The sequence below is a fragment of the Dipodomys spectabilis genome, unplaced genomic scaffold (genome assembly GCF_019054845.1).
Source record: "Dipodomys spectabilis isolate Male_0828 unplaced genomic scaffold, ASM1905484v1 ptg000360l, whole genome shotgun sequence".
Taxonomy (NCBI): domain Eukaryota; kingdom Metazoa; phylum Chordata; class Mammalia; order Rodentia; family Heteromyidae; genus Dipodomys; species Dipodomys spectabilis.
The window spans coordinates 3,354,233-3,382,014 of NW_024871037.1; the positions used below are offsets into that span (position 1 = coordinate 3,354,233).

The following is a 27,782-nucleotide window of genomic DNA, read 5'->3' on the forward strand; positions in this document are numbered from 1 at the left end:
TGGGGCTTGAACTCTGGGCCTGGGCACTGTCCCTCAGCTCTTCAGCTCAAGGCAAGCGCTCTACCACTTGAGCTACAGCGCCACTTCTGGTTTTCTGGTGGTTTATTGGAGATAGGAGTCTCACAGTCTCTCCTGCGCGGGCTGGCTTTGAACCTCGATCCTCAGATCTCAGCCTCCTGAGTAGCTAGGATTACAGGCGTGAGCCACCAGCACCCGGCTCACCTTGTAGTATTTTAAAGCTGTACTTTGAAACAAGTTATTTTTTTATACTTGTTAAATGTTTACATCTTTGGAACATTAAGAAGAGAAAAATCACTGTCTTCCTTAGTACTTTTAGCAAGTTATTTTGCCAGGTGTGGTGAGCTATACCTATAATCCCAGCACTGGGGAGACTGAGGCAGAAAGATAGTAAGGTGGAGCTCAGTCTGGGCAACAAAGCAGTACTCTTGTGGGTGATGTTATTTTCTAACAACTAAGCTCTTCACAAATATCCTAAGGACATTCACTTACATAATCACAGATCAATTCAAAGTCAGGAACTTTAGTATTGATATTAAACTGTTATCATTCTGCATCTATGTTCACTTGTATCAGTCATCTCCAGAATTAACCTTTATAACTGTTTAACTGTTTTTTTTTTTACCAAGTCCAAGATCTCACAACTGCTTTTCTGCTTTGAATCTCTCTCTGTCTCTCTGTCTCTGTCTTCTCTCTCTTCATCTTCTTTTTTTTTTTTTTTTTTTTTTTTGTCAGTCATGGAGCTTGAACTCTGGGCCTGGGTGCTCTCCCTCAGCTGTTTAGCTCAAGGCTAGAGTTCTACCACTTGAGCCACAGCACCACTTCTCGTTTTTCTGGTGGTTTATTGGAGGTAAGAGTCTCATAGACTTCCCTGCCCAGCCTGGCCTTGAAGGCTGTCCTCAGATCTCAGCCTTCTGAGTAGCTACCATTACAGGCGTGAGCCACCAGTGCCCGGCTTCTCTGTCTCTATTTCTCTCTCTCTAGTAGTAGGGCTAGAACTTAGGGCCTCATGTTCCCACTTACAAGAGCTTTGATTTGTGAAATACTGCTTTCATAAAGCTTTTAAAATTTTGTCCAGCAGGTAAATTAACTAGATACAGAGAAGTCTGCCGCAGAATGTTCACAGCTGTTAAGGATAAACCTTTATATCCTCTGTACAGAGCTCGCTTTTTTTTCTGGGTTTGATTACTAAACTGAGCTGAGAGCCTTACACTCTTGACTGCTGTTTTCCACTCAAGGCTGGCACTCATCAACTGAGCCACACTTCCACTTCTGGGTTTTTTTGCTGGTTAATTGGAGATGAGTCTGCCTTTGTTGGCTTCAAACGTGGTCCTCAGATCTCAGCCTCCTGAGAAGCTAGGCTTCCAGACTGAGCTGTGTGTGATAGCGCTCTCAGGAGAGGGTGGAACATCAGAAGAATCTTGTTCTTTTGGAGGTGGGGGGGAATTGGTGATAGGGAACTTGAAGGGTACACTGAGCATGAATTTGGCTTCACTCTAAACTTCTTCATCAAATGGTACAGCAGCAGTTAAAACTGATGTGTTTTTAGGCGGTTCTAGACTCATGGCTGGCTTACGATCAAAGAAGCCTGGGAAAGTGAGCTACTGTGTAGATACTTGTCTTTGTAATCTCCATTCTAGGAAGTTAGAGCTGGGACTCAGTTTTCCTAAGTGCTGTGATAGAGCTTGTGCTTAGCGTGTGCAAGGCTCTGGGTTGCATAGGGAGGAGGATGTAGATCCGTGTGCTCACAGACTGAATGGTAACAGGATTTCTTCTTTGCTTGCTTTCTTCTCCCTCCCCCATATTTTGTAGGCAAGGGCTGGCCAATAACCTCAGCCTCCCCAATGCAGCCATCATGCTTATCTAGCATACAGATTTCTTGACTGCATTTTGTAAACATGTCTCCAGTGCCCCTAATGCTTGGTGCTGATTCCCTGGGTTGAGTTCCACTCCATTGCTTTTTGGAAAGAGTTGTCTATAGTGGTTCCAGTCCCTTAAAGTCTTGAATGTGCTTGTTTACTCTTGCTTTTTTTTTTTTTTTTTTGTCTTACATTGCAGCATGCCAAGAGTGTCATTCTATTTCCAAATAAAATATGTTGAACTGTGTCAGTTTAGTTCTGTTTGTACCTCTGTGATTTTAGGTTATGACAAATACGAGCCATTTGGGCACTGGATGTTTGAAGTACACATTCAGTGTTGTTGGAACAATGTCTTCATCTTGTACAAGAAACATTATTAAACTTTCAGCACTACTCAGTGACTTTCTACTAGACTGCAAGAGTTACATGACTATTCAGTGGCTCAGTACTGTATGTGACTGAACTGTATTTTTTCCTTGTCTTCCAATTATATAAATTCAGGCTAGTAATTTTCCTTGGAGAGGTACTGCTCAAAGCTTTGGATTGAATGTTTTCTTCTTTCTTTCTTTCTTTCTTTCTTTCTTTTCTTTTCTTTCTTTCTTTCTTTCTTTCTTTCTTTCTTTCTTTCTTTCTTTCTTTCTTTCTTTCTTTCTTTCTCTTTCTTTCTTTCTTTCTTTTTCTTTCTTTCTTTCTTTCTTTCTTTTTCTTTCTTTCTTTCTTTCTTTCTTGTCAGTTGTGGGGCTTCAACTCTGGGCCTGGGTGCTGTCCTTCAGCTCAAAGTGAGCGCTCTACCACTGAGCCACAGTGCCACTTCCGGTTTTCCCGGGCTGGTTTTGAACCTCAATCCTCAGATCTCAGCCTCGTGAGTAGCTAGGATTACAAGTGTGAGTCACCAACGCCCAGCTCCATTTCTAAAACCATTTTCCCTTATAAGTTACATCAAGTCTGGGGTTATATTTATATTCTTCATGGAAAAAAAGTAATCTGTACTTGCTGTGGAATTGCTTTGAAGTCATTTTAGGAATTTAATACTACTCAAGTCACCAGAATTAATGAGGTCATGCAGCTTGGAAAAGGATTTTTTTTTTCTTTCTGAGACAGGGTATGGCTGTATAGCCCAGACTGGCTTCGAAGTTACCCTCTTTAATTTATTTTTTTGGGGGCGGGGGGGTCCGGTCGTGAGGCCTGAACTCTGGGCCTGGGCGCTGTCCCTCAGCTCTTCAGCTCAAGGCTAGCTCTCTACCTCTTGAGCCACAGCATCACTTCCGGCTTTTTTCTTTTTGCTTATGTGGTGCTGAGGAATCGAACCCAGGGCCTCAGGCATGCAAAGCAAGCGCTCTACCACTGAGCCACCTTCCCAGCCCCATATAAAATTCTTTCTTTTTTTTTTTTTTTGGTCGGTTGTGGGGCTTGAACTCTGGGCCTGGGCGCTGTCCTCAGCTCTTCAGCTCAAGGCGAGTGCCTACCACTTGAGCTACAGCGCCACTGCCAGTTACCCTCTTTTAGATTGCACGAGCCATCCTGTAGTGATGAGATCATTTGTGTGCACCTGCAGTCTTACAATTTCAGTTGGACTATCGAGAATGGTTGTGTGTGTGTGTGTGCTTTCCCTGTGTGCTCTCCACCTCCCTTGTCCTTAAAGGCTCTGTCTGTATGACTGATTCCACTGACTCTTGGCCAAGCACTGCTCTGTAAGCAGGTGTCTTTAAATTTAGCAAGGCAAAGCGACCTTTTTCCTTTACTCTCAAGACTGCTGTGAGAATCTGGGCTGGGATTAGCTGTGGGTTTCTTCGTAATTATAGCCTCCTTTTTAGCAAAGCCAGTATATTAAAGTAGACTTACCAACTTGCTTAGGGGTTGAAATTTTGCTTTTCATGCTGATTATCTTTAGAGTTCTTTTAAATAGCTAGTTCTCCAGTTTCATTAAAATAGAATTTGATTCCCAGAATTTGCCTTCTGGGATCCCAGGTCCTTAGTAAGGTAGAGTGCAACCTATAATCAGAGGCAGAGATTCCTCATTGCAAATTGAAGCCGTATTTCACATGGAAGAGGGAGGAGATGAATGTTTTCCTCTTTTCCCCTTATGGCTACTAAGAGCTAAGCAGAGACTATGGTTCTAAATAGCTGAAAAGATACATTGTAACATCTTTGTAAATAAATTTAGTGACCTATGGCAGGCAGGGTAAGAGAAAAATCAAACTTGATTAAATTGAAGAACTTCTTTGTTATAATAAGGTTTTGTTTTGTTTTGTTGGTTTTGGGTTTTTTTGGTTGTGGGGCTTGAACTCTGGGCCTGGGCGCTGTCCCTCAGCACTTCAGCTCAAGGCAAGCACTCTACCACTTGAACCACAGCGCCACTTCTGGTTTTCTAGTGGTTTATTGGAGTTAAGAGTCTCACGGACTTTCCTGCCTGGGCTGGCTTTGAACCATGATCCTCAGGTCTCAGCCTCCTGAGTAGCTAGGATTATAGGTGTGAGCTACCCGTACGTGGTTTGTTACAGTCTTTTAATTAATACGTAGTAATTGTACATATTTATAGGATATAATGTGATAATTATACTGTGTAGAATGTGCAGTAAGTTATCTTTAAATATTTATCATTTTCATATTATGAGCTTTGAAATCTTTTAATATTCTGTACCAAATTGCTGTGAACAGTAATTACCCTGCTGCACTGTAAAGCATTAGAACTTTCTATTAGAACTATATTCTGTTACCTGTTATATACATTCCTTCCTCTCCGTCCAACTTTTCCAACTTGCATCTTGTTTTAAGTATCATCTGCTTTCAAAACTTTTTCTTTTTTTGTGCCAGTCCTAGGGCTTCAACTCAGGGCCTGAGCCTTTGTGTGCTCAAGACTAGTGCTCTACAAATTGAGCCCCACAGTGCCACTTCCAGCTTTTTCTGTTTATGTAGTACTGAGGAATCAAACCCAGGGCTTCATGCATGGTAGGCAAATACTCTACCACTAAGCTACATTCCCAACCCTTTCAAAACATTTTGAGCAAGGGGATGGATCAATATCTCTCACTTTCATAGTAAATGGGATAGTTGGATGTTTAATTGACACTTCTCAGGAGTTTGGGCTGAATTTGTTTTGAAGTAGTTTAACTTAGGTTACGTAAAAGGCTTTTACTGTTTATCTGTAAGTAATTGTCATTCTACGATCACATTTTCTTCTCTAGAATGACAGGCATTCAGATTACCTGAAGATGTCTGCTAATTATAAGCTGTTCCCCAGAAGTGGAGCCTTTTCGCTCCCGACTAGTAGTCTATCTCTTTGAGCCACACCACCACTTCCGGTTTTCTGGTGGTTTATTGGAGATAAGAGTCTGACAGACTTTCTTGCTTGGGCTGGTTTTGAACCATGATACTCAAATCTCAGCCTCCTGAGTAGCTAGGATGACAGGCGTGAGCCACCAGTGCCCAGCTATGAATCTATGAATGCTCACTTCATATGCTAACCTTCAGTTATAGTTAGCTCCCTATAAATGGGGAGAAATAAACTTCACTTTTTTTTGGTTGGTCATAGGACTTGAACTCAGAGCCAGGGCCCGATCCCTGAGCTTTTTCACTCAGGACTAGCACTCTACCACTTTTAGGCCCAGCGTGGCTTCCAGTTTTCTGATGGCTAATTGTACGTCTCATGGACATACCCAGACTGGCTTTGTACTGTGATCCTCAGATCTCAGCCTCCTAAGTAGCTAGGATTATGGGTGTAAGCCACCATCACCTTGTTAGCTAGACTCAATTTCTATTAACTCCAAGCAGTCCTGAACTGATTTACCAAAACCTTTCAGTTTGCTTATTCTTCCTTTGAGCTTTTATTCAGAAGATAGATTTGTTTCAAACTATGTAAAAATTTTAGTAAGAGGGTTCAGTTCTGGAATAGTTTTTGTTAGAGAATTATATATGGATTATTTACTTATTTATTTATTTATTGCCAGTCACGGGGCCTGAACTCTGGGCCTGGGCGATGCCCCTTGGCTCTTCAGCTCAAGGCGAGCGCTCTACCACTTGAGCCACAACGCCACTTCCAGCTTTTTCTGCTTATGTGGTGCTGGGGAATTGAACCCAGGGCCTCATGCATACAAGGCAAGTGCTCTACCACTGAGTCACCTTCCCAGCCCCATTGATATTTATTTTGTGATAATGGAGAAATTTAAGGATGACCTGCTTGTTGGTGTGTTTAATGGCAGTGTGTATTGTGAAATAGTGACTCTTTTCTTTCCCTTTTATTATAAAAAAAAAAATAATGAAACACACAGAAGAATGGGAAGAATTTCTCAGTGAATCTGCAAGTTAAGATTTTGCTATATTTATCACAGAACTCATCTAGCCATGTTTTTGCCTTGGGATGGAGGCTCCCCTAAAGAGAAATAATCTCTATAGCTAATGGCAAAGTGAGGCGAAAGAGGGTAAGAGAGGGGAGAGCGAGAGGGGGCTGTGCATAGTTCCTGATACAGAATACACAGTGGAGCCTGAGAGCTCGAAGGAGAAGGAGCAAATAACCTGGGTGTAGGACTTGCTTCTGCTTCTACACTAGGAGGACCGTTCCCATCTACGTTCCTGCCCTTACAGGTTCGCTGTTGGGTCAGGAAGTAAGACCAAATAAGGTAAACTTCTTTACTAGGCAAGCCATATAGGCCATTTAAAGCTTGAAGATTCATAGTGTGATTGGCGTGGTTAAGGGAGTTCAGAAGAGGAAATAGGATTCCTGATGTCTAGAGCAGTTGAAGAACTGGAGTTGGAACCGGACCATTGCTAGGGCCGAGGCAGACCCTGACAACAGACAAGACCATAGGGACCATTGGGGCCTGCACCTGAGACTCTGCATGCTTATGGAGAGCAACCGTGCATGCGCGTGCGCACATGTGTGGTAAAGAGCCAACTTAGTATTATGCTCACCTTGGGTCCTCAGCTCCATCCAAGCCTGGGCCCCCTTGCATTCCTGGAGTTCCCTCCATACAGCTGGCCTCTCCCTCTCTCCGCCCAGCCCCACCTGAGCTCATCTACCACACTTCCTATCCTCCAGACCCTGCTGCTACCTGGATGATGACGGAGGCCGCGTGTTCCCCCTTGGGGGAAATATGGCTCCTCTAATAAACCTTATAATAATCTTTCTCCTGGAACTACCTGCCCTTGCGTGGTCCCCTGGGATAGCTGTGTCCGATCCTCTTTCACCTATTTTTTATTGTTATTATGAAGATGATATACAGAGGACTTAAAGTCTCATAAGTCAGGTAAAGACTTTTTTTTTTTTTTTTGATGGTGGTGGGGCTTGAACTCTGGGCTTGGGCGCTATCCCTGAGCTCTTCAGTTCGTGAGCGCTCTACCACTTGAGCCACAGTGCCACCTCCAGCTTTTTCTGTGTATGTGGTACTGAGGAATCGAACCCAGGGCTTCATGCATGTTAGGCAAGCACTCTACCACTGAGCCACACTCCCAGCCCAAGAGTACATTTCTTTTTAGACAATTTCACTCTTCCCTAGCTTCTCTTAGAACCTATTTCTTATACTCTTGAGTCCTCTCAGTCATTCCCCTTCCAGAACTCCACCCTTGATACTCAGATTCTGCCCAAACCACAGTCCTCCAAGAAAAATATGTGGGCTCCTTCCTTCCTTCTGGCTTTTGCTCATTGAGAACATCCCGATAACCTCTGTCTAAAATAGCAGCTCTTCCCCACACTAACCTCTCTCTCACACACTGTATGTGTTTCTCTTTTTCCTGTCCAGCCTAAAATAGTGTGTGTGATTGTAAATACATATACCTGTATGGCTAAATGTGTACGAAGATAAGGGTACAGGGAGATGATGTTCAGAAGCAGGAAGAACTGAACAAATATTTGAGAATTCTTAGGTGTATGTCTCAAGGGAGCATACTTATAGAAGTTGATACTTGGATACAGTTAACTTGCTTTGTGTATATAAAAAAAAAAATCCCCAGGAAATTTATCATATGTATCTTTTTCCTTTGAAAGATTTGGGTTTCTAAGTGAAACCTTGGCGATTCCAATGCCTCTTGTCCTCCACCTGCGACCCCTGCAGTGGACCATGAGTCGGTAATGCCCAGTGAAGACTTCTGGGAGCCATGTCAGACGAATCTGCCTCAGGGAGCGATCCAGACCTGGACCCGGACGTGGAGCTGGAGGATGCGGAAGAGGAGGAGGAGGAGGAGGAGGTGGCAGAGGAGGAACATGACAGGGATGACGAGGAAGACCTGCTGGATGGTGAGTATCTCTACCAAGTGACAGAGGTGACCTTACCTTTTCTTCCCATGGAACTTCAAGGGTGTGGTGTTGGGTTTCCTAGATCATCCATAGTGAGAAGATGCTGAGTAAGAACTTAGCGAAATTGAACTCATTATATGCTCATTTCTAAGAAGTGGATGACTGTTGACACAAACCTTGTTTCAGTGTTGGAAGGGTCTTTATTATTTAGCTCATCCTTGACAGCTTTACAGATTCAGTCCAGTGGTTTAAAAGTGGTGTCACACAAATAAATTGTGTGTGTGTGTGTGTGTGTGTGTGTGTGTGTAGATATATATCTATATCTACATATCCGGGTGCTGGTGGCTCACACCTGTAATCCTAGCTACTCAGGAAGCTAAGATCTGAGGATCACGGTTCAAAGCCAGCCTGGGCAGGAAAGTCCATGAGACTCTTATCTCCAAAAAGCCAGAAGTGGTGCTATGGCTCAAGTGGTAGGGCACTCAACTTGAGCTGAAGAGCTGAAGGACAATGCCCAGATCCGGAGTTCAAGATCCATGACCAAGAAAAATACAAATAAAAGTGCTGTTGACATTCCCAGATCAAGGAGGAGTCAAGGCTAAGAATATAGCCTGGAGTATGGACCCTCCAGGTAGGTATAAGGGTGACTGAGTGGCTTGTGAGTCTTCTAAAATTATACTTATAATCCTGGGCAGAGATTTTGTTTTTTCGAGAGGTTTATAGCCCCAGAGAGAGCTAAATATCTTCAGTGCTGCCCTGCTTCCTAGCCATTTGTGGTGATGGTTAAACTGCCCCTACAGGGCAGGGCCTGCCTCTCCAAAGCTTGAAGGCATCCTCTAGATGCCCCTTATGTAGTTTGCTCAACTTATGCCTTCCTTTGACAGATTTTGCCCCCATCCTTTTCCTTTTTATTCACTAGATAGCATTGGGATTTGAATTCAGAAACCTGGGCTTGCTAAGCAAGTGATCTACCAGCTCAGACTGTTGTACCTCAGCCCCTTTTTAGCTTTCAGTTTATTTTTTCAGATAGGGTCACATGTTTTTCCTAGGACCAGCTTGGGATGGTAATCCTTTACCTCCTATGTACCTATGATTATAGGCATACAATACCATGCCAGACATTTTTTTTTTCCTGGTGCCAGTACTAGGGTTTGAACTCAGGGCCACATGCTCTCTCAGCATCTCAGCTTTTTTGTGCAAGTCTGGTGCTCTACTACTTGAGACACCTCCAGTTCCAATTCCTACTTCTTTGTTTGCTTTGTCATTTGTGGGGCTTGGATTGAGGGCATGGGCACTATCCCTGAGCTTTTTTTGCTCAAGGCTAGTGCACTACCACTTTGAGCCACAGCTCCACTTCCAGTTTTTCTGGTGGTTAATTGGAGATAAGAGTCCTACTGACTTTTCTGCCTAGACTGGCTTTGAACTGTGATCTTTAGATCTCAGCCTCCTGAGTAGTTAGGATTACAGACGTGAGCTAACAGTGTCCAGCTTTTACTTCTTGAAGTGGTATTTAACCTTTTATTTTAATCTTCATATATTATTAGGTTATCTAATATCTGAGAAGCCGTCAGTGCTTCTCAATTCTGGCTTTTCATGGCATAGGATCCAGTTGTTTTCAATGCTGAGTAAGGAATGGGATTTTATTCATAACACCACTGACCCCATTGCATTGGACCTTGACCATTAGCACTTGATCTGAAGAAGCCTAGTGTGTATGTGTTGTAGTAACCCAGCGTTTTTTTTTTCATTCCTTGATAACCCCCACTATTAATCCTGAATCTCTGGCCTTTAGAATGTTGTCTGCCTGGTCCTGACCACAGCAGAAAAATATTCCTACCCCAGTGATCTTTGAGCATCTGTAAACCACGACTGTGTGTGGTTCTGACCTATACAAACTGCCCCACTGTAGGTCAGGGCTGCTCTCGGTCCTCCCAGGGCAAGGCAGTCACGGCCAGCCAAATCTCCTTGTCACCTTCATGCCTCCATGGATTTTCTCACCTCCAAGGTCATTACATTGGTTCCCTGACCATGAAACTCCCTTTGGATGGAACCAGACCTTGGCCAGAAAATCCCTTGTTAGGTGAATGCCTCGACCCTCAGGGGAAGGCTGCTGAGAGATGTTCTTCAGTCCCGACGTTCCCCAAGTCTCCCCTTGAGCATCTGTTTCCTGAGACAGGAGTGTATTGGTGGGGGCTTCCTTGAGAAGCCATATGGGACTTTTTTTCTTTCTGTCATTTGTAGAGATTGGACTCAGGGCATGAGCACTATCCCTTGGTTTTTTCACTCAAGGCTAGTGTTCTATCACTTTGAGCCACATTTCCACTTCCCAGTTTTCTGGTGGTTCGTTGGAAATAAGAGTCTCACAGACTTTCCTGCCTGGGCTGGCTTTGAACCGTGATCCTCAGACCCAAGCCTCCTGAGTAGCTAGGATTCGAGGCGTGAACCTCCAGCACCTGGCCATCTGGGACTTCTTTGGGAAGTCATGTGGGTTAAGCGTTTGTGGCCACTTGTCTGTCTTATCTGTCTTTTGGTGTTTGCCTCTTGTTCTTTTTGCCTAATTTTTACCAACATGGGTCAGACATCTGGGTTCCTTACAGCCACTGGTGGATGGCCTCAGCGGGCTGGCTGCTGGGTGGACAACCCCCCCCCCACACACACACACACACAGGGGAGGCGCCCTGAGGTGTTTCAGTGCCCCATGATCTTTCCGCCACTTTGACAGCCTGCTCGTGGATGCTGAGCATGCCATGAATCTTTATAGAGTTACTCAGAAATCTTCCAGAAGTAAGTCTCTGTCTTGTCTTCGGTCCATGTGTTTTCTGTATTCTAGGGATCAATCCATCTGAAACAGATGTAGGGCCGGCATCTCGTAGGCCGTGGGGTGAGAGACTGCCTAGCATTTGGTGGGCTGAGGTAGGGTTAGAAACTGCCAGGCATAGGCAGTAGGGAGATTGGCTTGCCGAGTGGGAGTGGCAGGCCCGCTCATCAGACTTAAGAGATGAACTGGGGACCCACTAGGCCCTAACTCACCCTTTGGTTTTTGTCTTGTTCTGTTTTTAAAATTGGTACCAGTTTTAAATGTGGATTCTTGTTTTCTGTAGTTTCTGTTGTCTATTTGGACATCTCTGGAGGAATAAAAAGTTCCAGCCTCTAGTTGGGCCCAGTATGTCCCCCTCCCTTTGTGGCAGCGGTCAAGAGGTAGGGCATGGATGGTTGCAGGCCTGGTTCAGTCCTCTAGCAATCCAGCAAAAGAGACTGCTGCTGTAAGCTTGGTCCGGACATTTGCCTGATCCTGGCAAAGTAAAATAGTTGTAAAGCGCTCTTGTCTAAAATTGGATAAAATATAAAGTCAGACCAGATTAGTTCCAGGTGACCCCTACTCAGCCTTCCTCCAACTGAACACATTCAAAAGGCCAATTGTTAAAATGCCTTATTAAACAAACAGGTCTTGGAGAAATAAGGCCCAGCTAAAGTTCATTGTTATGCTAATGCTTGGAGAAATGAAGCCCAGCTAAAGTTTTAGTTAAAAAGTTTTGTCTTATTCATTTTTGTGAGCTTTAAGATCTTTGTGCACAACTGTGTTTATATGAGTCTGTATATGTGTGTGAACGTGTTCAAAAAACTCTCAGCATGCTACAAAAAAAAAAAAAAAAGTGAAAAAATTGGGTGGGTTTATACCTACCAAAAGGTAAAAGGTAAATGTATGAGTTTAAACTCCAAAAAGAAAATCAGGTTTGGGCATTTGAAAGCTTTTTTAAGGATCCTCTAAGTTTAAATCAAGAAAATCTGGTATTTTAATGCATAAAGCTATATAATCAAGTTATCTGGCCTAGCAAAAAGGCATTGAAACTTAGAATTCATTTCCTTCCTGCTAAGTGAGGAATAAGGAAGGGATAAGTGTTAGAAATTTAAATGTAACGGTTTGTTTATCACTGCCAAAGACTTTGTTCTGTCTAGAAAACTGCTTCCGTTTCTCAGTAAAAAGGATAGGAGCCAAGTGCCAGTGGCTCACGCCTGTAATCCTAGCTACTAAAGAGGCTGAGATTTGAGGATCTCGGGTGAAAGCCAGCCTGGGCAGAAAAGTCTGTGAGACTCTTATCCCCAATAAACCATGCAGAAAACCAGAAGGGGAGCTGTGGCTCAAGTGGTAGAGTGCTTGCCTGGAGCTGAAGAGCTGAGGGACAGTGCCCAGGCCCAGAATTCAAGTCCCACGACTGACAAAAAAAAAAAAAAAGACAGGAAAACAGGCCAGTGGGCCTGTCTTCGGGGGTAAGGAGATGCAGCTCAGCCACTCCACGCATGATGGCACAGGGCCTGGGGGGAGTCTGTGCATGGTGGAAGAGGGTAAGCTGGCAAAAAGGCAGTTCATCTAACCTTTAGGAATGGGATGGGTATATGCCCGTTTAGTAGGAAGGGCTGGGTGTCTATCTTCATCCTATTTTCCCTGCCTATGGACATTGGATTGGTAGTTCTAAAACTGCCCTTTGGGATATAAAGGAAGGTTTAAAAAGGTTTATCTGTGTACTGTAAGTTGGTTTCAATGCCATTTTGTCATTGATACAGTTTAGAAAAAGCAAAAAGATGTTCTGAGATTCCGTTTTTTGTTTTGTTTTTGTCAGTTGTGAGGCCTGAACTCTGGGCCTGGGTGCCGACCCTGAGCTCTTCAGCTCAAGGCAAGCACTCTACTACTTCAGCCACAGCACCACTTCTGGCCTTTTCTGATTATGTGGTACTGAGGAATGGAACCCAGGGCCTCATGCATGCAAGACAAGCACTCTTTACCACTGAGTCACCTTCCCAGCCCTTGTAATTCTTGCATTAAGAAAAAGCGCAGCCAGGCACCAGTAGCTCACATCTGTAATCCTAGCTACTCAGGTGGCTGAGATCTGAAGATCACAGCTCAAAGCCAGCCTGGGCAGGAAATTCCGTGAGACTCTTATCTCCAATTAACCACCAGAAAACCCGAAGTGGTACTGTGGCTCAAGTGGTAGAACACTTGCGTTGAGCTAAAGAACTGAGAGACAGCGTTCAGGCCCAGAGTTCAAGCCCCACAACCTACAAAAAATAAAAATAAAAAAGATAAAAAGAAAAAGCTCATTTGAGTTCAGAGGTTTTCTAGGTAGTAACTCATACTACAGGGGGAAAAAATGGCTATTTTAAACAGGGTGGAGAAAGGTAAAGGTGTAACCCAGTATTTCAAAAGGTTATTTTAATACAAATTAAAGTGGCTTTGAGAGAAGGGAAAATTGGTGTCCTCTGTGTAAAATTTAGGGGGTACAGGAGAGTGGCTGCCTTCTTAGACAAAGGGAACTTAAAAGTAAAATTGTCCTGTTTGTTTCAAAAGTAAAGGAAAAAAATTAGGACTACCAAAATGATTGTTTAATTGCTATTCCAGTTTGCCTTGCAGGATCATTGTAACAATTACAGGCAGGCCTACAGAGGACAGATGATTTTTACAAGTTTGTCAGATGTAACTTTGGTCCTTAATAAGTTCCAGGTAAGACCATGCTTACTTAATGACCGCCTTGTTGCTTTTAATTGGAGTAAAGTGGCCTTTTTGTAGAGACTCATTGATCTGAGAACTGTGGTGCAAAGTCAGCCTGGGCAGAGAAAGCTCCTTGTGAGACTGGTCAGATCAGAGTGCTGGAAGGAAGAGGTACTAGAGCTTAAAGTGGCAGAGCCCTAGCCTTGAGCTGAAGACAGTGCTCAGATCCTGGTTCAAGTCCAGCAACTGACCAAAGGAAATGCCAGTGAGGCATCTTCTCCAGTGTGGAGAAGATGCTCTTGGGACCCTGACAGTGATAGAGCATCCAGAGTCAATTAAAAGCCCCTGCTCAGATGGTGGAAATGGTGTCAGATCCTGGAGTCACATGTTTGGCCCTTCAAAAAGTAATCAGAGCTGGGTACCAATGGCTCATGTTTGTAATCCTAGCTACTCTGGAGGCTGAGATCTGAGAGGATCGCAGTTCAAAGCCAGCCCAGAGAGGAAAGTCTGTGAGACTTATCTCCAATTAACCGCCAGAAAACTGGAGGTGGCTCAAGTTGTAGAGGGCTTTCCTGGAGCTGAAGAGCTATGGGACAGTGACCATGCCCAGAGTTCAAGCCCCACGACCAACCAAAAAAAAAAAATTCAGAGCCAGGAGGTCATAGGAAGCATGTCTTTCCAGTGCCCATGTCTGCCTACTTTGTAATTGGGCAGGAACTTGCCAATCGTCTGCAGTAGTGAGTTATAAAAACTTAAGGTTGTCAAATATGGGGGATAATTTAAGAATCTCAGTCCTCTGTATCTGTTCAAAACCCTAACTGGCAATAGTTTTGGCCGATACCAGCTACATTTGTTCAGGAAACAAAGTTTGTAAACCTTAGATTGTACCTCTATTGAGATCTTTCTAAAGGCCTGTACAGGTAACTTAAGTATTGTAATAGTCACAAGAGGTCAGTTCCCCAAGTAGTCAGAAAACAGGTTACACACACACAAAAAAAGTCTGTACAGTTGTTAAAAGTTAAATACTGTATATAATTTCCAGTTTGGAGTAAAATATTGCTTGTAATGACATCTGATCCTGGCGACCTCTTTTGTAAAATAGGTAAGGTAAGAGTTCCTGGCTAGGGTCAGCAGCTCTGAGTCAGCCTGAAGAAATTAGAAGATAGATGCATCTTTGCCCATCAACACCTTTAAGATCAAGGGACCAGAGTCATTTTTAGAAAAACGAGGCAGGATAATATTAAAGGAAAACAATGGTAACAAGTGTGTGAGTGTGGAAAAATATCTGGTTAATTGTCACCCTGTTAAATTACCCAGAGGCCACTGCCTTAAAAGCCAGTGGGGCCTCAGCCTGCCAAGCCTTTGTAATGAATGCATCCTTAACCAATCTGTGTAGAAATCTGCAGGCAACCTAGTAGGAGGTGTGACAATCTATCGAAGCCACTGGGAGACACTACCGCAGCCCAGTTCAGATCCAGCCCATCTCTTCCAACCTGGAGATCCCATTTGGAGAAAGCACAAGGACAGTCTTCTGGAGAAGACTACATCCATCATTTTGTGTTTCCTACAAGGCAGCTTCCTACAGTGGCTGTAAATTCTTTGCTATTTTGGCTTTGAGTGGATCATTCTAGCTGCTCTAGAACTCTTAAGGGGAAATAATAGAAATATTAACTAGAAGACTTTTAGAGACGTTTAGAAAAAGATAACAGTTGTAACTTGAACTAGGATGATAATGAAGAACGATGGTTGGATTTGAGGAATAAGACCAGTAGATTTTTCTTGCAGATGGAAGGGATGTGAGAAAAAAAGAAAAATTAAGAATCACAGGTTTTTAGTCTGAGGAACTGTATGCATAATGGGGCTAAAATGAGGAGAGATTAAGTGTATTTTATTAGTAAAAATGAAGAGTTTTGTTAGCACTTGTAATATCTGAGAATGCCCATCAGATATGTAAGGTAGGCAATTGGATAAATGTGAATCTAAAGTTTTAGTAAAGAGGATAGTGTGAGGATTTACATTTGGGAATTTATTTATTTATTTATGTATTTATTTATTTTTGTCAGTCGTGGGACTTGAATTCTGGGCCTAGGCTCTGTCCCTGAGTTCTTCAGCTCAAGGCTAGTACTCTACCACTTGAGCCACAGCACCACTTCCAGCTTTTTCTGCTTATGTGGTACTGAGGAATCGACCCCAGTGCCTTGTGCACTGAGCCACCTTACCAGCCCTGGGAGTCTTTTCTTTCTTTTTTTCCAGGCCTGGAGCTGAATTCAAGGTCTGGGTACTGACCCTGAGCCTCTTAGTGCTCAAGGCTAGTACTCTACCACTTGAGCCACAGCACCCTTTGAGCTTTTTCTGTGTATGTGGTACTGAGGAAATGCATGCTAGGCAAGCACTCTACCACTAAGCCACATTCCCAGCCACATATGGGAATCATTTTATAGTTTAAATATGTAGGAATAGATGATACTACCTTGGGAAAACATAGTGCATGAAACTGTTAGAGAATATTGTCTAGAGCAATTTGATTTTTTTGGGGTGTGGGGGGGCCCAGTTGTGGGGCCTGAACTCTGGGCCTGGGCGCTGTCCCTCAGCTCTTCAGCTCAAGGCTAGCACTCTACCACTTGAGCTACAGCGCCACTTTGGCTCTTCTTTTTTAATATTTTTTTATTTTTTATTGTAAAGATACTATACAGAGGGTTACAGTTAATGAGTACACTTCCTATTGAGCATTGTTACCCCCTCCATTGTTTCCCCCTACCATCCCTTCCCCCTGAGGTTCTTTTTTTTTTTTGATTGTGATTAAGTGATTACATAATTTCCCGAATTTCACAGAATTGTGGAATAATGATGCTCATTTAAAGTCACAAGTTCATTCTAACTTTCCTGGAGCAAATTGTCTATCACAGTCTATAACATATAACGGTGTACACATATACACCATACATGTGATCAGCAGCATGGGGATATTTAGTAGTGGTTGGACCAGAGGCTTTTTTCTTTTTGCTTATGTGGTGCTGAGGAATCGAACCCAGGGCCTCAGGCATGCAAGGCAAGCGCTCTACCACTGAGCCACCTTCCCAGCCCCCTAATTTGGTATTTATTATGCATACAGAGGAAATCAGATATGAACAAAGTCCATATGGGATATAATAAATAGAGGACTTTGGTACTAAGATAGGGTAGTATCATGTCCTGAAGACTTTTTAAAGATTTATGCAGGACAGAGACCATCCAGGCATAGGAAGGAGAAGGAAAATAAGCAAAATATGTCATTTAGCAAGGTAGGTACACTAACCTGTTGGCTCTATATTAGTAAATGGATTTAGGGATAGCTATGAGGCATGTGTAATAATTAGTATGGGACCAAATCCTGGATTGTCCTCAAAGCTCAGCTTAAGGAAGATCACTATATCATAACAGATAATAGGAAGCTATTGCTACAAGTCTAAGAACATTACTTGATAAGAAGTCTAGAAACTAATATTAATACAGAACAGGAGAAAATTTGTTTAGCCTTTGAAAAAGCAAAGAAAAATTTATCTTGAGAGCTGGGAAGGTGGCTCAGTGGTAGAGTGCTTGCCTTGCATGCATAAGGCCCTGGGTTCAATTCCTCAGCACCACATAAGCAGAAAAAAAGCCAGAAGTGGTGCTGTGGCTCAAGTGGTAGAGCACTAGCTTTGAGCTGAAGAGCTGAGACAGCGCCCAGACCCAGAGTTCAGACCCCACGACCGGACACCCCCCCCCCCCCCCCCCCCCGCCAAAAAAAAGAAAAATTTGTCTTGAACAGCAAGAAAAATGAAGCTTTAAAAACATTACAGAGCCAAGTATCTGAAGAAACAATCAAAATCAGACAACTAGATTCAGCATTGGATTCAGCATTGGAAATTTGTAAGAACTTGCTTTGCATTTAAATCAGTTGGAAGGTAATAAAGAAAAGTTTGAAAAACAATTGAATAAAAAAATCTGAGTCAGGCGCCTGTGGCTCACACCTGTCATCCTAGCTACTCAGGAGGCTGAGATCTGAGAATCACAGTTCAAAGCCAGCCCAGGCAGGAAAGTCTGTGAGACTCTTATCTCCAATGAACCACCAGAAAACCGGAAGTGGCCCTATGGGTTAAGAGGTAGAGCACTCACCTTGAGCTGAAGAATTGAGGGACAGCGCCCAGGCCCAGAGTTCAAGCCTCCCACAACCAACAAAACAAAATAAAATCTGAAGAGGTATATATTGTTTGCAGGAAGAGCTAAAGATAAGGAATCACAGTCTTCAGAAGACTACTCAGCAAAATGTCATTCTGTAAGATATTCTTCAGCAACAGCAGCAAATGTTAATGGTGGGAGACAATTGAAAATGAAAAGTTAGAAGATATTCAGACTAAACTTGAAAAACAGGTATCCAAACCAAAACTAGCTTCAGAAACAATGGGCAGATTCCTCTGAAAAGCTGAGAAAAATGGAAGAGAAACCAGAAGCAGCTGCCCATGACAGATTTGAAAAGACAAGAAGTCATTGAGCTTACTCGTACTGCCAGACAAGTGAAAATTGAGATGGATCAATACAAAGAAAAGCTGTGGAAAATGAAAAAAAAAAAAGAAGCAATGCATCTGAAAATACATGCTGTGAAAGAGAAAAGTTACAATACTACCCCGAAACTGAACTAACAGAAACCTTGCAGAAACGGGAGGCATTGAAGAATGAACTACAGAATGCTCATGGAGAATTAAAAGGTACTCTAAGACAGCTGCAGGAATTGAGAGATGTACTGCAGAAGGCTCAAGTATCACTGGAGGAAAAATATACTACTATAAAGGATCCTAACAGCTGAATTTAGAAAATGCAGGTTGTAGATTGAAGACATAAAGCAAGAACTCCATGGAATGGATCAAGCCCTTAAGGAGAAAAATTGGGAAGTAAAACAGAGCAGCTCAGGTTACATATTTGGATATGACTATTCATGAACACAGAGGAGAAATGGAGCAAAAAAAACTAGAGGGTACTCTGGAAACATCAAAATTAGAACTTAGAGTGCAACAAACAAAATTTAAGTGAAAAATTGCCAAATGCCAAAGAACCACTTCAAGAAAATGTGATACTACAAAATGAGCAAGAGATAAGTCAACTATAAAAGGAAAGTGAAAGAACACACAGCTAAGACTGAGAGAAAAATGTCCACAATTACTTGGGTCACTCAGCTAGCAGTAAGCTAGATGACATGTTGAATAATTGTGTTGTTTTACCTGGTACTGTCTATTCTTTCAACATGGTTCTATGTGCTTTTTGACTGTAATTGTTTAAAATCTTTATCAGTGGAAATAGTAATAAGACCCCCACCGCGCAGGAGATAAGTCTAAAATCTAGTGAATTGCTCTGTTCTGTAACCTGCTGGATGTAATCAGTTAATCACCTTGAGACAGTTTGGAGATAATCTGATTTCACAAGCCAAAGGAGGAAAGGTGGACAGTTTTAAATTCAGATTGCACAGAAGCCCCTAAAAGGAAGGGAGGAGGAGGAGGAAGAAGGAAAAAAAAACAACCCTTGGGAAAAGAATTGAGAAATTTAACAATGGTCTCTTCTGGATAAGGAGCATTAGAAAAGTAAGAATATTCTTAAAATATTTGTTCCAGAATTGAAAAAGGGAGAAAGACAAACCTCAGGAAGTCTGAGTATATAGCGAAGGATAGATACGAGTATGTCTTAAAAATGGATCTTAGGGGCTGGGAAGGGGGCTCAGTGGTAGAGTGCTTGCCTTGCATGCCTGAGGCCCTGGGTTTGATTTCTCAGCACCACATAAGCAAAAAGGAAAAGGCCCCACGACTGGACCCAAAAAATAAAAAAAAAAATGGATCTTAGGAGTGAAGTTGGTATGTAATTAAGTTGGCTATATCTATTAATAGGGTCAGGATTGGTGCACTGATGTGAATATTTTTTTGGGGGGGGGTCTGTTGTGGGGCTTGAACTCTGGGCCTGGGCGCTGTCCCTCAGCTCTTCAGCTCAAAGCAAGCACTCTACCACTTGAGCCACAGCACCACCTCTAGTTTTCTGAGTGGTTTATTGGAGATAAGAATCTCAGGGTCTTTACTGTCCAGGCTGGCTTTGGACCACGATCCTCAGATCTCTGCCTCTTGAGTAGCTAGGATTACAGGCCTGAGCCATCACACCCAGCTTGTGAATTCTTTATATCCATCTGAGGGTGATTTGTGTATCACTGATTTTTGATGTGGACATAAAGGCAGTAGGGAAATGTAGTATCCCAGCTCTTTTTCATTCCTTGATAACTCCTACTTCTAATCCTGAATCTCTGGCCTCCAGACTGGTCCTGACTGCAGTTGAAAAATATCCCCACCCCAATGATCTTTGAGCATCTATCTGTAAACCACCAACTGTGTGACCTATACTAACTGTCCCACTGTAGGTCGGGGCTGCGCTCAGTCCTCCCAGGACAAGCAGTCACAGCCAGCCAAATCTCCCTGTCACCTTTGCCTGTACCTCTCTGGATTTTCTCAATTCTGAGGTCATTACAGTGGAGGGGGGGGGGGTTATGTGGGGGAGAGGTGTCCAGGGGTCCCCTCCTCTTCCCAATTCCAGAATAAGCAGCAATCTTCTTTCTTCACTGATGTTAACTTAATATCCAATCCTAACATCTGCTATATAACTTAAGAATCCATTTTCCTTTTATATTGCCTAAATCTCTGCCCCCTTACTACTTTATCTCTGACAAGGAAATGGCTATCTTAGTTTTGTTTTTCTCTGACAGCAGTACTTTTGTCCATTGTTGGTTCATTTAATTGGACTCCTGTCACTTGTTTTTATAAAGTAGAACAAGTAAAAGGGACAGAAGACTGATGATATGAGGGTACACTGTGTTGCTTAGCCATTATTTATTGTTCCTGAGGTGGCTTTAGAGACACAATGTATCTATGTCCCTTTTTTGCTTTTCATTGTCTGGATTCTTAGAATTGTATTTCTAGACACCCATACAAATCTTGTCAGATTCACATTGGCTGCTGGTTGCTACTAGTAAGGATAATGGATATACATACTGTCTTCCCTCTTGGCTTCTTAACAGATTTTTTTCTTTCTTTCTTTTTGTCAGTTGTGGGTCTTGAACTCTAGGCATGGGCGCTGTCCCTCAGCTCTTCAGCTCAAGTTGAGTGCTCTACCACTTGAACCACAATGCTACTTCTGGTTTTTTGGTGGTTAATTGGAGATAAGAGTCTCACGGAAGGGGCTGGGAAGGTGGCTCAGTGGTAGAATGCTTGCCTTGCATGCATGAGGCCCTGGGTTTGATTCCTCAGCACCACATAAACCCAAAAAGCTGGAAGTGGTGCTGTGGCTCTAGTGGTACTCACCTTGAGCTGAAGAGCTGAGGGACAGCACCTACACCCACAGTTCAGGCTCCACGACTGACAAGAAAAAAAAAGAAAGAAAGAAAGAACCTCATGGAATTTCCTGCCTGGGATGGCTTTGAACTGAGATCCTCAGATCTCAGCCTCCTGAGTAGCTATGATTACAGATATGAGCCACAGGTGCCCGGCAGGTTTTGTTTTATTTTTTGAGACAAGGTTTTGCTATATAGTCCAAGTTGACCTAAAACTATAGATCTTCCTGCCTCTGCCTCCTGATTCCTGGGGTTGTAGGCCTGGACACCACAACTGGCTTTAACTATGACATTTTGTATATGAGGTCTGAGCATCTGTGAATTTTGACAGCTTCAGGGAGTCCAGTAACCAAACTCCCATAAGTACCGAAGGATGGCTATTAAAAGGGTTAAATGGCCAGGTGCCAATAGCTCACACCTGTAATCCTAGCTACTCAGGCAGCTGGGATCTGGGGGTTGTGGTTCAAAGCCAGCCTGAGCAAGAAAGTCAGTGAAATTCTTGTCTCCAATTATCCACTAGAGAACCAGAAATGGCACTGTGGCTCAAAGTGGTAGAGCACTAGCTTTGAGCCAAAGAGCTCAGGGATAGCGCCCAGGCCCAGAGTTCAAGCCCCAGACCTACCCCACCCCACCCCACCCCCCAAAAAAAATCATATGCTTTTTGCTGGGCACTGCATGCTTAGAATACTAGTATTCAGGAAACTAATACCTAGAGGATCACAATTCAGAGTTGGCCTGGGCAGAAATAGTTGTGCGGTTTTTTATTTTGCCAGTCCTGGGACTTGAACTCAGAGCCTGGGCACTGTCCTTGAGCTTCTTTTGCTCAAGGCTAGCACTCTACCACTCAGCCACATTCCCAGCCCATCTGTGAGATTTTAATCTTCAAAATAACCACCAAAAAGCCAGACTGGAGGCATGGCTAAAGTGGTAGGTAGAGGGTTGGCCAAGCAAGCTTCCAGTACCATCCCAAAATAATGTGTTTGTTTGTTTTTTTTATGTAATGTTTTTTCTCTTTTTTAGATTTTGGGTGGTACAAGGTTTGAACTTAGGGCCTCACAGTTGCTAGGCAAGCACATGCTCAACTGCTTGAGCCAAGCTTCCAGTATCCCCCCCCTCCCTTTTTTTATGTGCCAGAGATTGAACCCATGGCCTTATGCTTTCTAGGTACACACTCTGCCATTGAAGCCGCATCCCCAGCCTGCAACCTTTTGTTTTTTTGTTTTGAGATGGAATCTGGTTATGTAGCCAAGGGCTGGCCTTGAACTCACTCTGTAGCCAGGCTAGCCTCCAAAATCACAATCTTCCTTTCCAAGGACTAAGAATTGGAGGTATGCATCCAATGGGTTTGTTTTCCTTAAAAAAGTATAGTTATTCAACTCTTAGCCTCAGTAACTTTTAATTTAAAATTATTTCCCTCACTTAAGAGAGGCAGTGATAAACTTTCCACTAGATACAATCCCCTTTCCTTGACCAAGACAGCCATTTTAGCTATTCTAAAATTAGGAATGGCTGTGGTTAATGTAGTTTTTGCTGGTGTCCTTTGATGTGGCCCTTTTGATTTTTTTAAATTTTTTTTTTTTGAGAGTGGTGGTTCTCATCCTGGGATTATTTCTTCCATAAGGGTACAGTTTATAATGACATTTTACAAAGACATTTTTGGTTGTCATGACTTTTGGGGGTAGGGGTTTGGCATGCTGTTGGTGTCTTCTGGGTGGGGACCAGGGAAGCCACTAAATATCCTGAATCGGGTAGGACAGCCCCCATGCCCACCCCAACAATTAATCTGGCTCAGATCTTTTCCCAAAGATTTGAGAAACCTTTTCAAAAAAGGAAACAGTTACTTTAGCCCCTTTTTATTTGTAGCTTCATCCCCTATTGGATAATAACAGCTTACTTTTATATTGGTTTTCATAGGTTACCCAAACATCTGAACAATATTATTATCCTTTCTAAAGTTGGGTAACCCCCACTGTTATCTTTTTTTTTTTTTTTAAGTTTCTACTTTATAATTTTTTTTTTTTTCCTTTGCTTCTGGGTTTACTTAGACTCTCTTCCAAACTTTTTTTTTTTTCCTCTCCTCAGTTCTGGGGATTGAACCCAAAGCCTCTTCGGTGCTGGCAAGTTCTCTACCTCTGAGCTGAGTTATATTCTCAACCTTCAAATAGCTTCTCCTTTTCTCCCCCCGCCCCTTCTTCTTCCTCTTCTCCTTCTCCTTTCTTCCTTTCTTTCTCTTCCTCCTCCTCTTCCTTCTTTTTTCCTCCCTTCTTCAGTATTTGGAGGTCTTTTTGTTTCTTTAGTTTTGTTTCGTTTTCTTGCCAATGGTGGGGCTTGAACTCCCGGCCTAGGCACTCTTCCTGAGTTGCTTTTGCTCAATCCTACCATTCTACCACTTGAGCCATAATGCCACTTCTGGCTTTTTCTTTGTATGTGGTACTGAGGAATTGAATCCAGGGCTTCACGTGTGCAAGGCAAGCACACTACCACTGAGCCACATTCCCAGCCCTTCCTTCAGTATTTCGGATTGATTTCAGGCCCTTGCTTGCACTTTTACCACTGGAGTCACAGCTTGGTCCCACTTTTTATTTTTTTAGACAGAGTGCTGAATTCGTTGTGTTGTATAGAGACTCTGCATTCTAGTATTCTTCTTTAAAGATTGTTCCTTGAGGGCTGAGAAGTTGGCTCATTGGTAGAGCACTTGCCTTGCATGCATGTGACCCTGGGTTCAATTCCTCAGCACCACCCACATAAGCAGAAAAGGCTGGAAGTGGTGCTGTGGCCCAAGTGGTAGAGTGCTAGCCTGGAGTTGAAGAGCTGAGGGACAGTGCCCAGGTCCAGAGTTCAGGCCCCACGACTGACAAAAAAAAAAAAAAAAAGATTGTTCCTTGATTTTAGCAGAGCAGTTATTGACTGATCCATCTTAATGAGCTTTGGTTTTGTTTGTTTGTTTTGTCGGTCCTGGGGCCTGAACTCTGGGCCTGGGCGCTGTCCCTCAGCTCTTCAGCTCCAGGCTAGCACTCTACCATTTGAGCCACAACGCCACTTACGGCTTTTTTTACCTAGGTGGTGCTGAGGAATCTAACCCAGGGCCTCATACATGCAAAACAAGCGCTCTACCACAGAGCCACCTTCCCAGCCCCTGAGCTTTGTGTGTTTTTTTGGTTGTTGTTTATTTCTTTTTTGTCAGTCATGGGGCTTGAACTCTGGGCCTGGGCGCTGTCCCTCAGTTCTTCAGCTCAAGGCGAGCGCTCTACCACTTCAGCCATAGCGCCACTTCCGGTTTTCTGAGTGGTTTGTTGGAGATGAGAGTCTCACAGACTTTTTCTTGCCCAGGCTGGCTTTGAACCATGATCCTCAGATCTCAGCCTCCTGGGTAGCTAGAATTACAGGCGTGAGCCACCAGCTCCCAGCTGAGCTTTGGTTTTATACTGCTTTTTTTTTTTTTAATATACTATTTATCAAAAAGCATGAGGTATTTAATCAAGCTCTATTTGTAGATGATGGGAGGCTATGATTTAAGGCTTTATTAGGGAGCAGTATAAGGACTTACTCCCAAGCACTCCGCTGGGATGATCTTTCTGTTTTCTCAGCTGTTTGGAAGAAGTGTTAATAAGGTGTTAATGAGATCTTTCCACACTGGCAGGTTGGAAACTCCCCAATTCCCATGGCACTGCTCTTCCCGAGCATTGTTAAACATCTGGTTATTTCTGCTCTCAACCCTGTAACTGATATTAAGAAGATCCTTACTTGGATTACTCCCAACCTTCCCCCTTCTCCCCCCTCAGTTCTCTTCCCTTCAATATATTCTTCAAAACTACTCCAGCATTTATCTCTTCTGAAGTCTGACCTCGGCCTCTTCAGTTTAATGATTCGTTGGTTGAACTCAAGGCTGTTCGTGCCGTACCAAGAAATTGTCCCTGGGCAGAGTTGCTGAGCAGTTGAGCATCTCCATTTTCAAAGCTTGCAGTCTTACACTGAGAATTTGACATTGCTTTCAAGAAGTACCTTGTCGGATCTGGGAAGGTGACTCAGTAGTAGAATGCTTGCCTAGCATGCATGAAGCCCTGGGTTCAATTCCTCAGTACCACATACACAGAAAAAGCCAGGAGTGGTGCTGTGGCTCAAGTGGTAGAGTGCTCACCTTGAGCAAAAAGAAGCTCAGGGACAGTGCCCAGGCCCTGAGGTCAAGCCCCAAGAATGGCCAAACAAAGAAGAAGAAGGAAGTACCTTCTTGGGTCTGAGCTTGGTGGTATATGCCCATAATCCAGGCATTGGGAGGCTGAGGATGTTGAGTTCCAGACCGGCCTATATAGCAGGCCAGACCCCCATCTCACAAAGCAAACAAGCAAAACAAATGAAAAGCCCACTTTCCTCTAATTTTACTGGTTATGAGTCCACCAGAACTGGAGGTACTAATTCTAGCTCTCAAAAGATGAGACAGATCTTTTTATTTTATTTTCTAGTCAGTTGTGGGGCTTGAACTCTGGGCCTGGGCGCTGTCCCTCAGCTCCTCAGCTCAAGGCGAGCGCTCTACCACTTGAGCCATAGCACCACTTCCGGCTTTTTCTGCTTATGTGGTGCTGAGGAATCGAACCCAGGACCTCATGCATGCAAGGCAAGCACTCTACCACTGAGCTACCTTCCTAGCCAAGACAGATCATTTTGAAACCATTAAAAAAAAATAAAATCAAATCTCCTCAGCCAGGCATGCTGGCACATAACCTATACCAGCACTTGGGAGGCTGAAGCAGGAGGATTTCAAGTTTGAAGACATCCTGGGCTGTGTCCTCATTATCCACATTGCAAAACTAAATAAAACAAAAGGACCTCAAAGGGCTAGTTCAGGAGGAGTTGCTCCATCTGGCCCAGAGTGAAAGTTGAAGCCCTTGGCTTTTATAATGTTATATGGTTACTTTGTCATTTCAATTGACATTGCCTTTTCCAGTTTTTTCTTACTCCCTTTCCTCCCCCTCTATTTTGGGTAGTGCTGGGTATTAAACCCAGGCCCTCACTCTCTACCATTGAGCTGCAATGCCTGGCCTACTTCTTTTATGACCTATGGGTCATTTAGAAGTATGTGCACATTTAAAAGTGTATACAGGGGCTGGGAAGGTGGCTCAGTGGTGGAGTGCTCGCCTTGCATGCATGAGACCCTGGGTTGGATTCCTCAGCACCACATAAGCAGAAAAAGCTGGAAGTAGTGCTGTGGCTCAAGTGTTAGAGTTCTAGCCTTGAGCTGAAGAGTTGAGGGACAGCACCTAGGCCCAGAGTTCAGGTCCCACGACTGACCAAAAAAAAAAAAAGGGGTGGAGAATTTCTAGGTTTTTTGTTTTGTGGTGTTTTTTGTCATGGGGCCTGAACTCAGAGCTTAGGCGCTAGTATCTTTAGAAATGGTTTTCCTTTCCTCTTCTTGGAAGGTAGAGTGAAGCTGATATACTTTATCTCTGGTTGGACAGTGCTGAATGAAAGACTGGATTGTAGATTGCAAGGTGTTGTCTACTTCTGGCACACTAGTGCTTATTCGGCTCTGGTGGGTTCAGAGGCCTAATCTTCTGCCTCCCCTGTCGAGATTTCAGAAGTAGCTGTTCTGCTTTAAGTGACTTTGTTTAGCTTCTCAGCTTCCTACCTCAGGGAGCTTTAGGATACAGTAAATGTCTTCAGCAGAAAATGGACAAAGATTTTGGCTCAGACCTGCCATTCCATCTTACCAGAATCTTGGCTTCTCGTGTCTCTAATTTTTGCTTTTTTTTTTTTTTGGCTCTATGAACCTGTCAAAAGTTCTCATGATTTCTTTGGTGTTTAGTAACATTTCTTGTGCTTGGGTGGCTTCATTTCTAAGCTGCTTGTCCCAGCATTTCAACTTGTCAAAAAGCAGCAAGTAAGCCAGGCGGAGGCACACACCTGTCATCCTAGCTACTCAGGAGGCTGAGATCTGAGGATCATACAGTTCAAAGCCACCCAAGACAGAAACGTCTGCCTGCGAGACTCTTATCTCCAACTAGCCACTAGAAAACTGGAAGCGGCCCTGTGGTTCAAGTAGTAGAGTGCTAGCCTCGAGCAAAAAGAGCTCAGGGACAGCACTCTGGCCCTTAGTTCAAATTAAGCCCCATGACCGAACCCCCCCCCCCAAAAAAAAAAAAAAAAAAAAAACCTGCTAGTTGTGGGTTCACCGCATCTTAATTTTTTTCTTCTCTGGAATCATGCCACTTCCACTCAATGACTTTGAAGTTAAATTTTTTTTTAATGTGAAAATGAATTTCTAGTTGTTCTTAATATAAGTATTGTCTCAAACTATATTATTTTAGCTGGAAGCAGAAGCTCTGTGTCAGCTACCAGAAAAAATCATTTCTCATAAGCAATCACTCCTGTTACCCCTTTCCTCTAATCCCTGGTAACAACCAATCAACTCTTTGTCTCCATAGGTTGTCTGTTAGTTAAAATATACATATATTCCTTAGTGCAAATATACTACAGTTTCTATATCCATTCATCTATTGTTGCTGGCTAAAGAGCAAGCGGTTGTAGTTGATCCCAAAAACTGAGGCTTCGTTCAGAGAATACTAGGTGAGAAGGAATACAGAGAAAAAGAAGTTTGTATGTGAACTGAATGTGCTTAGAAATAGTCTATATTATGTCTGACTGTTAAATTGCTATCGCATTTGGCTCTGTTCAGCTCCATGCCAGACAGGAAGTTGACAACCAGGCCTCATAACTTGGAAAGAATGTTTGATACAGAATCTGTCTATGTTACTGGAAGATCAGCAGGTTCTATTTTTGCTTATATTTTATTTTATTTTTTGGTTTTCTCCTCTTAGGAGC

At 43.2% G+C, this 27,782-nt stretch overlaps 1 protein-coding gene across 1 annotated transcript in view; it reads left to right on the top strand.

The window, feature by feature from the left end:
* Rad54l2 (RAD54 like 2) overlaps window positions 1-27,782 on the top strand; it is a 63,122-nt gene that overhangs the window by 10,191 nt on the left and 25,149 nt on the right. Inside the window, exon 2 of the mRNA XM_042665936.1 lies at window positions 7,858-8,106. Coding sequence (XP_042521870.1) covers window positions 7,968-8,106 — 139 coding nt within the window. The 5' untranslated portion in view covers window positions 7,858-7,967. The remainder of the gene's footprint in view (window positions 1-7,857; window positions 8,107-27,782) is intronic.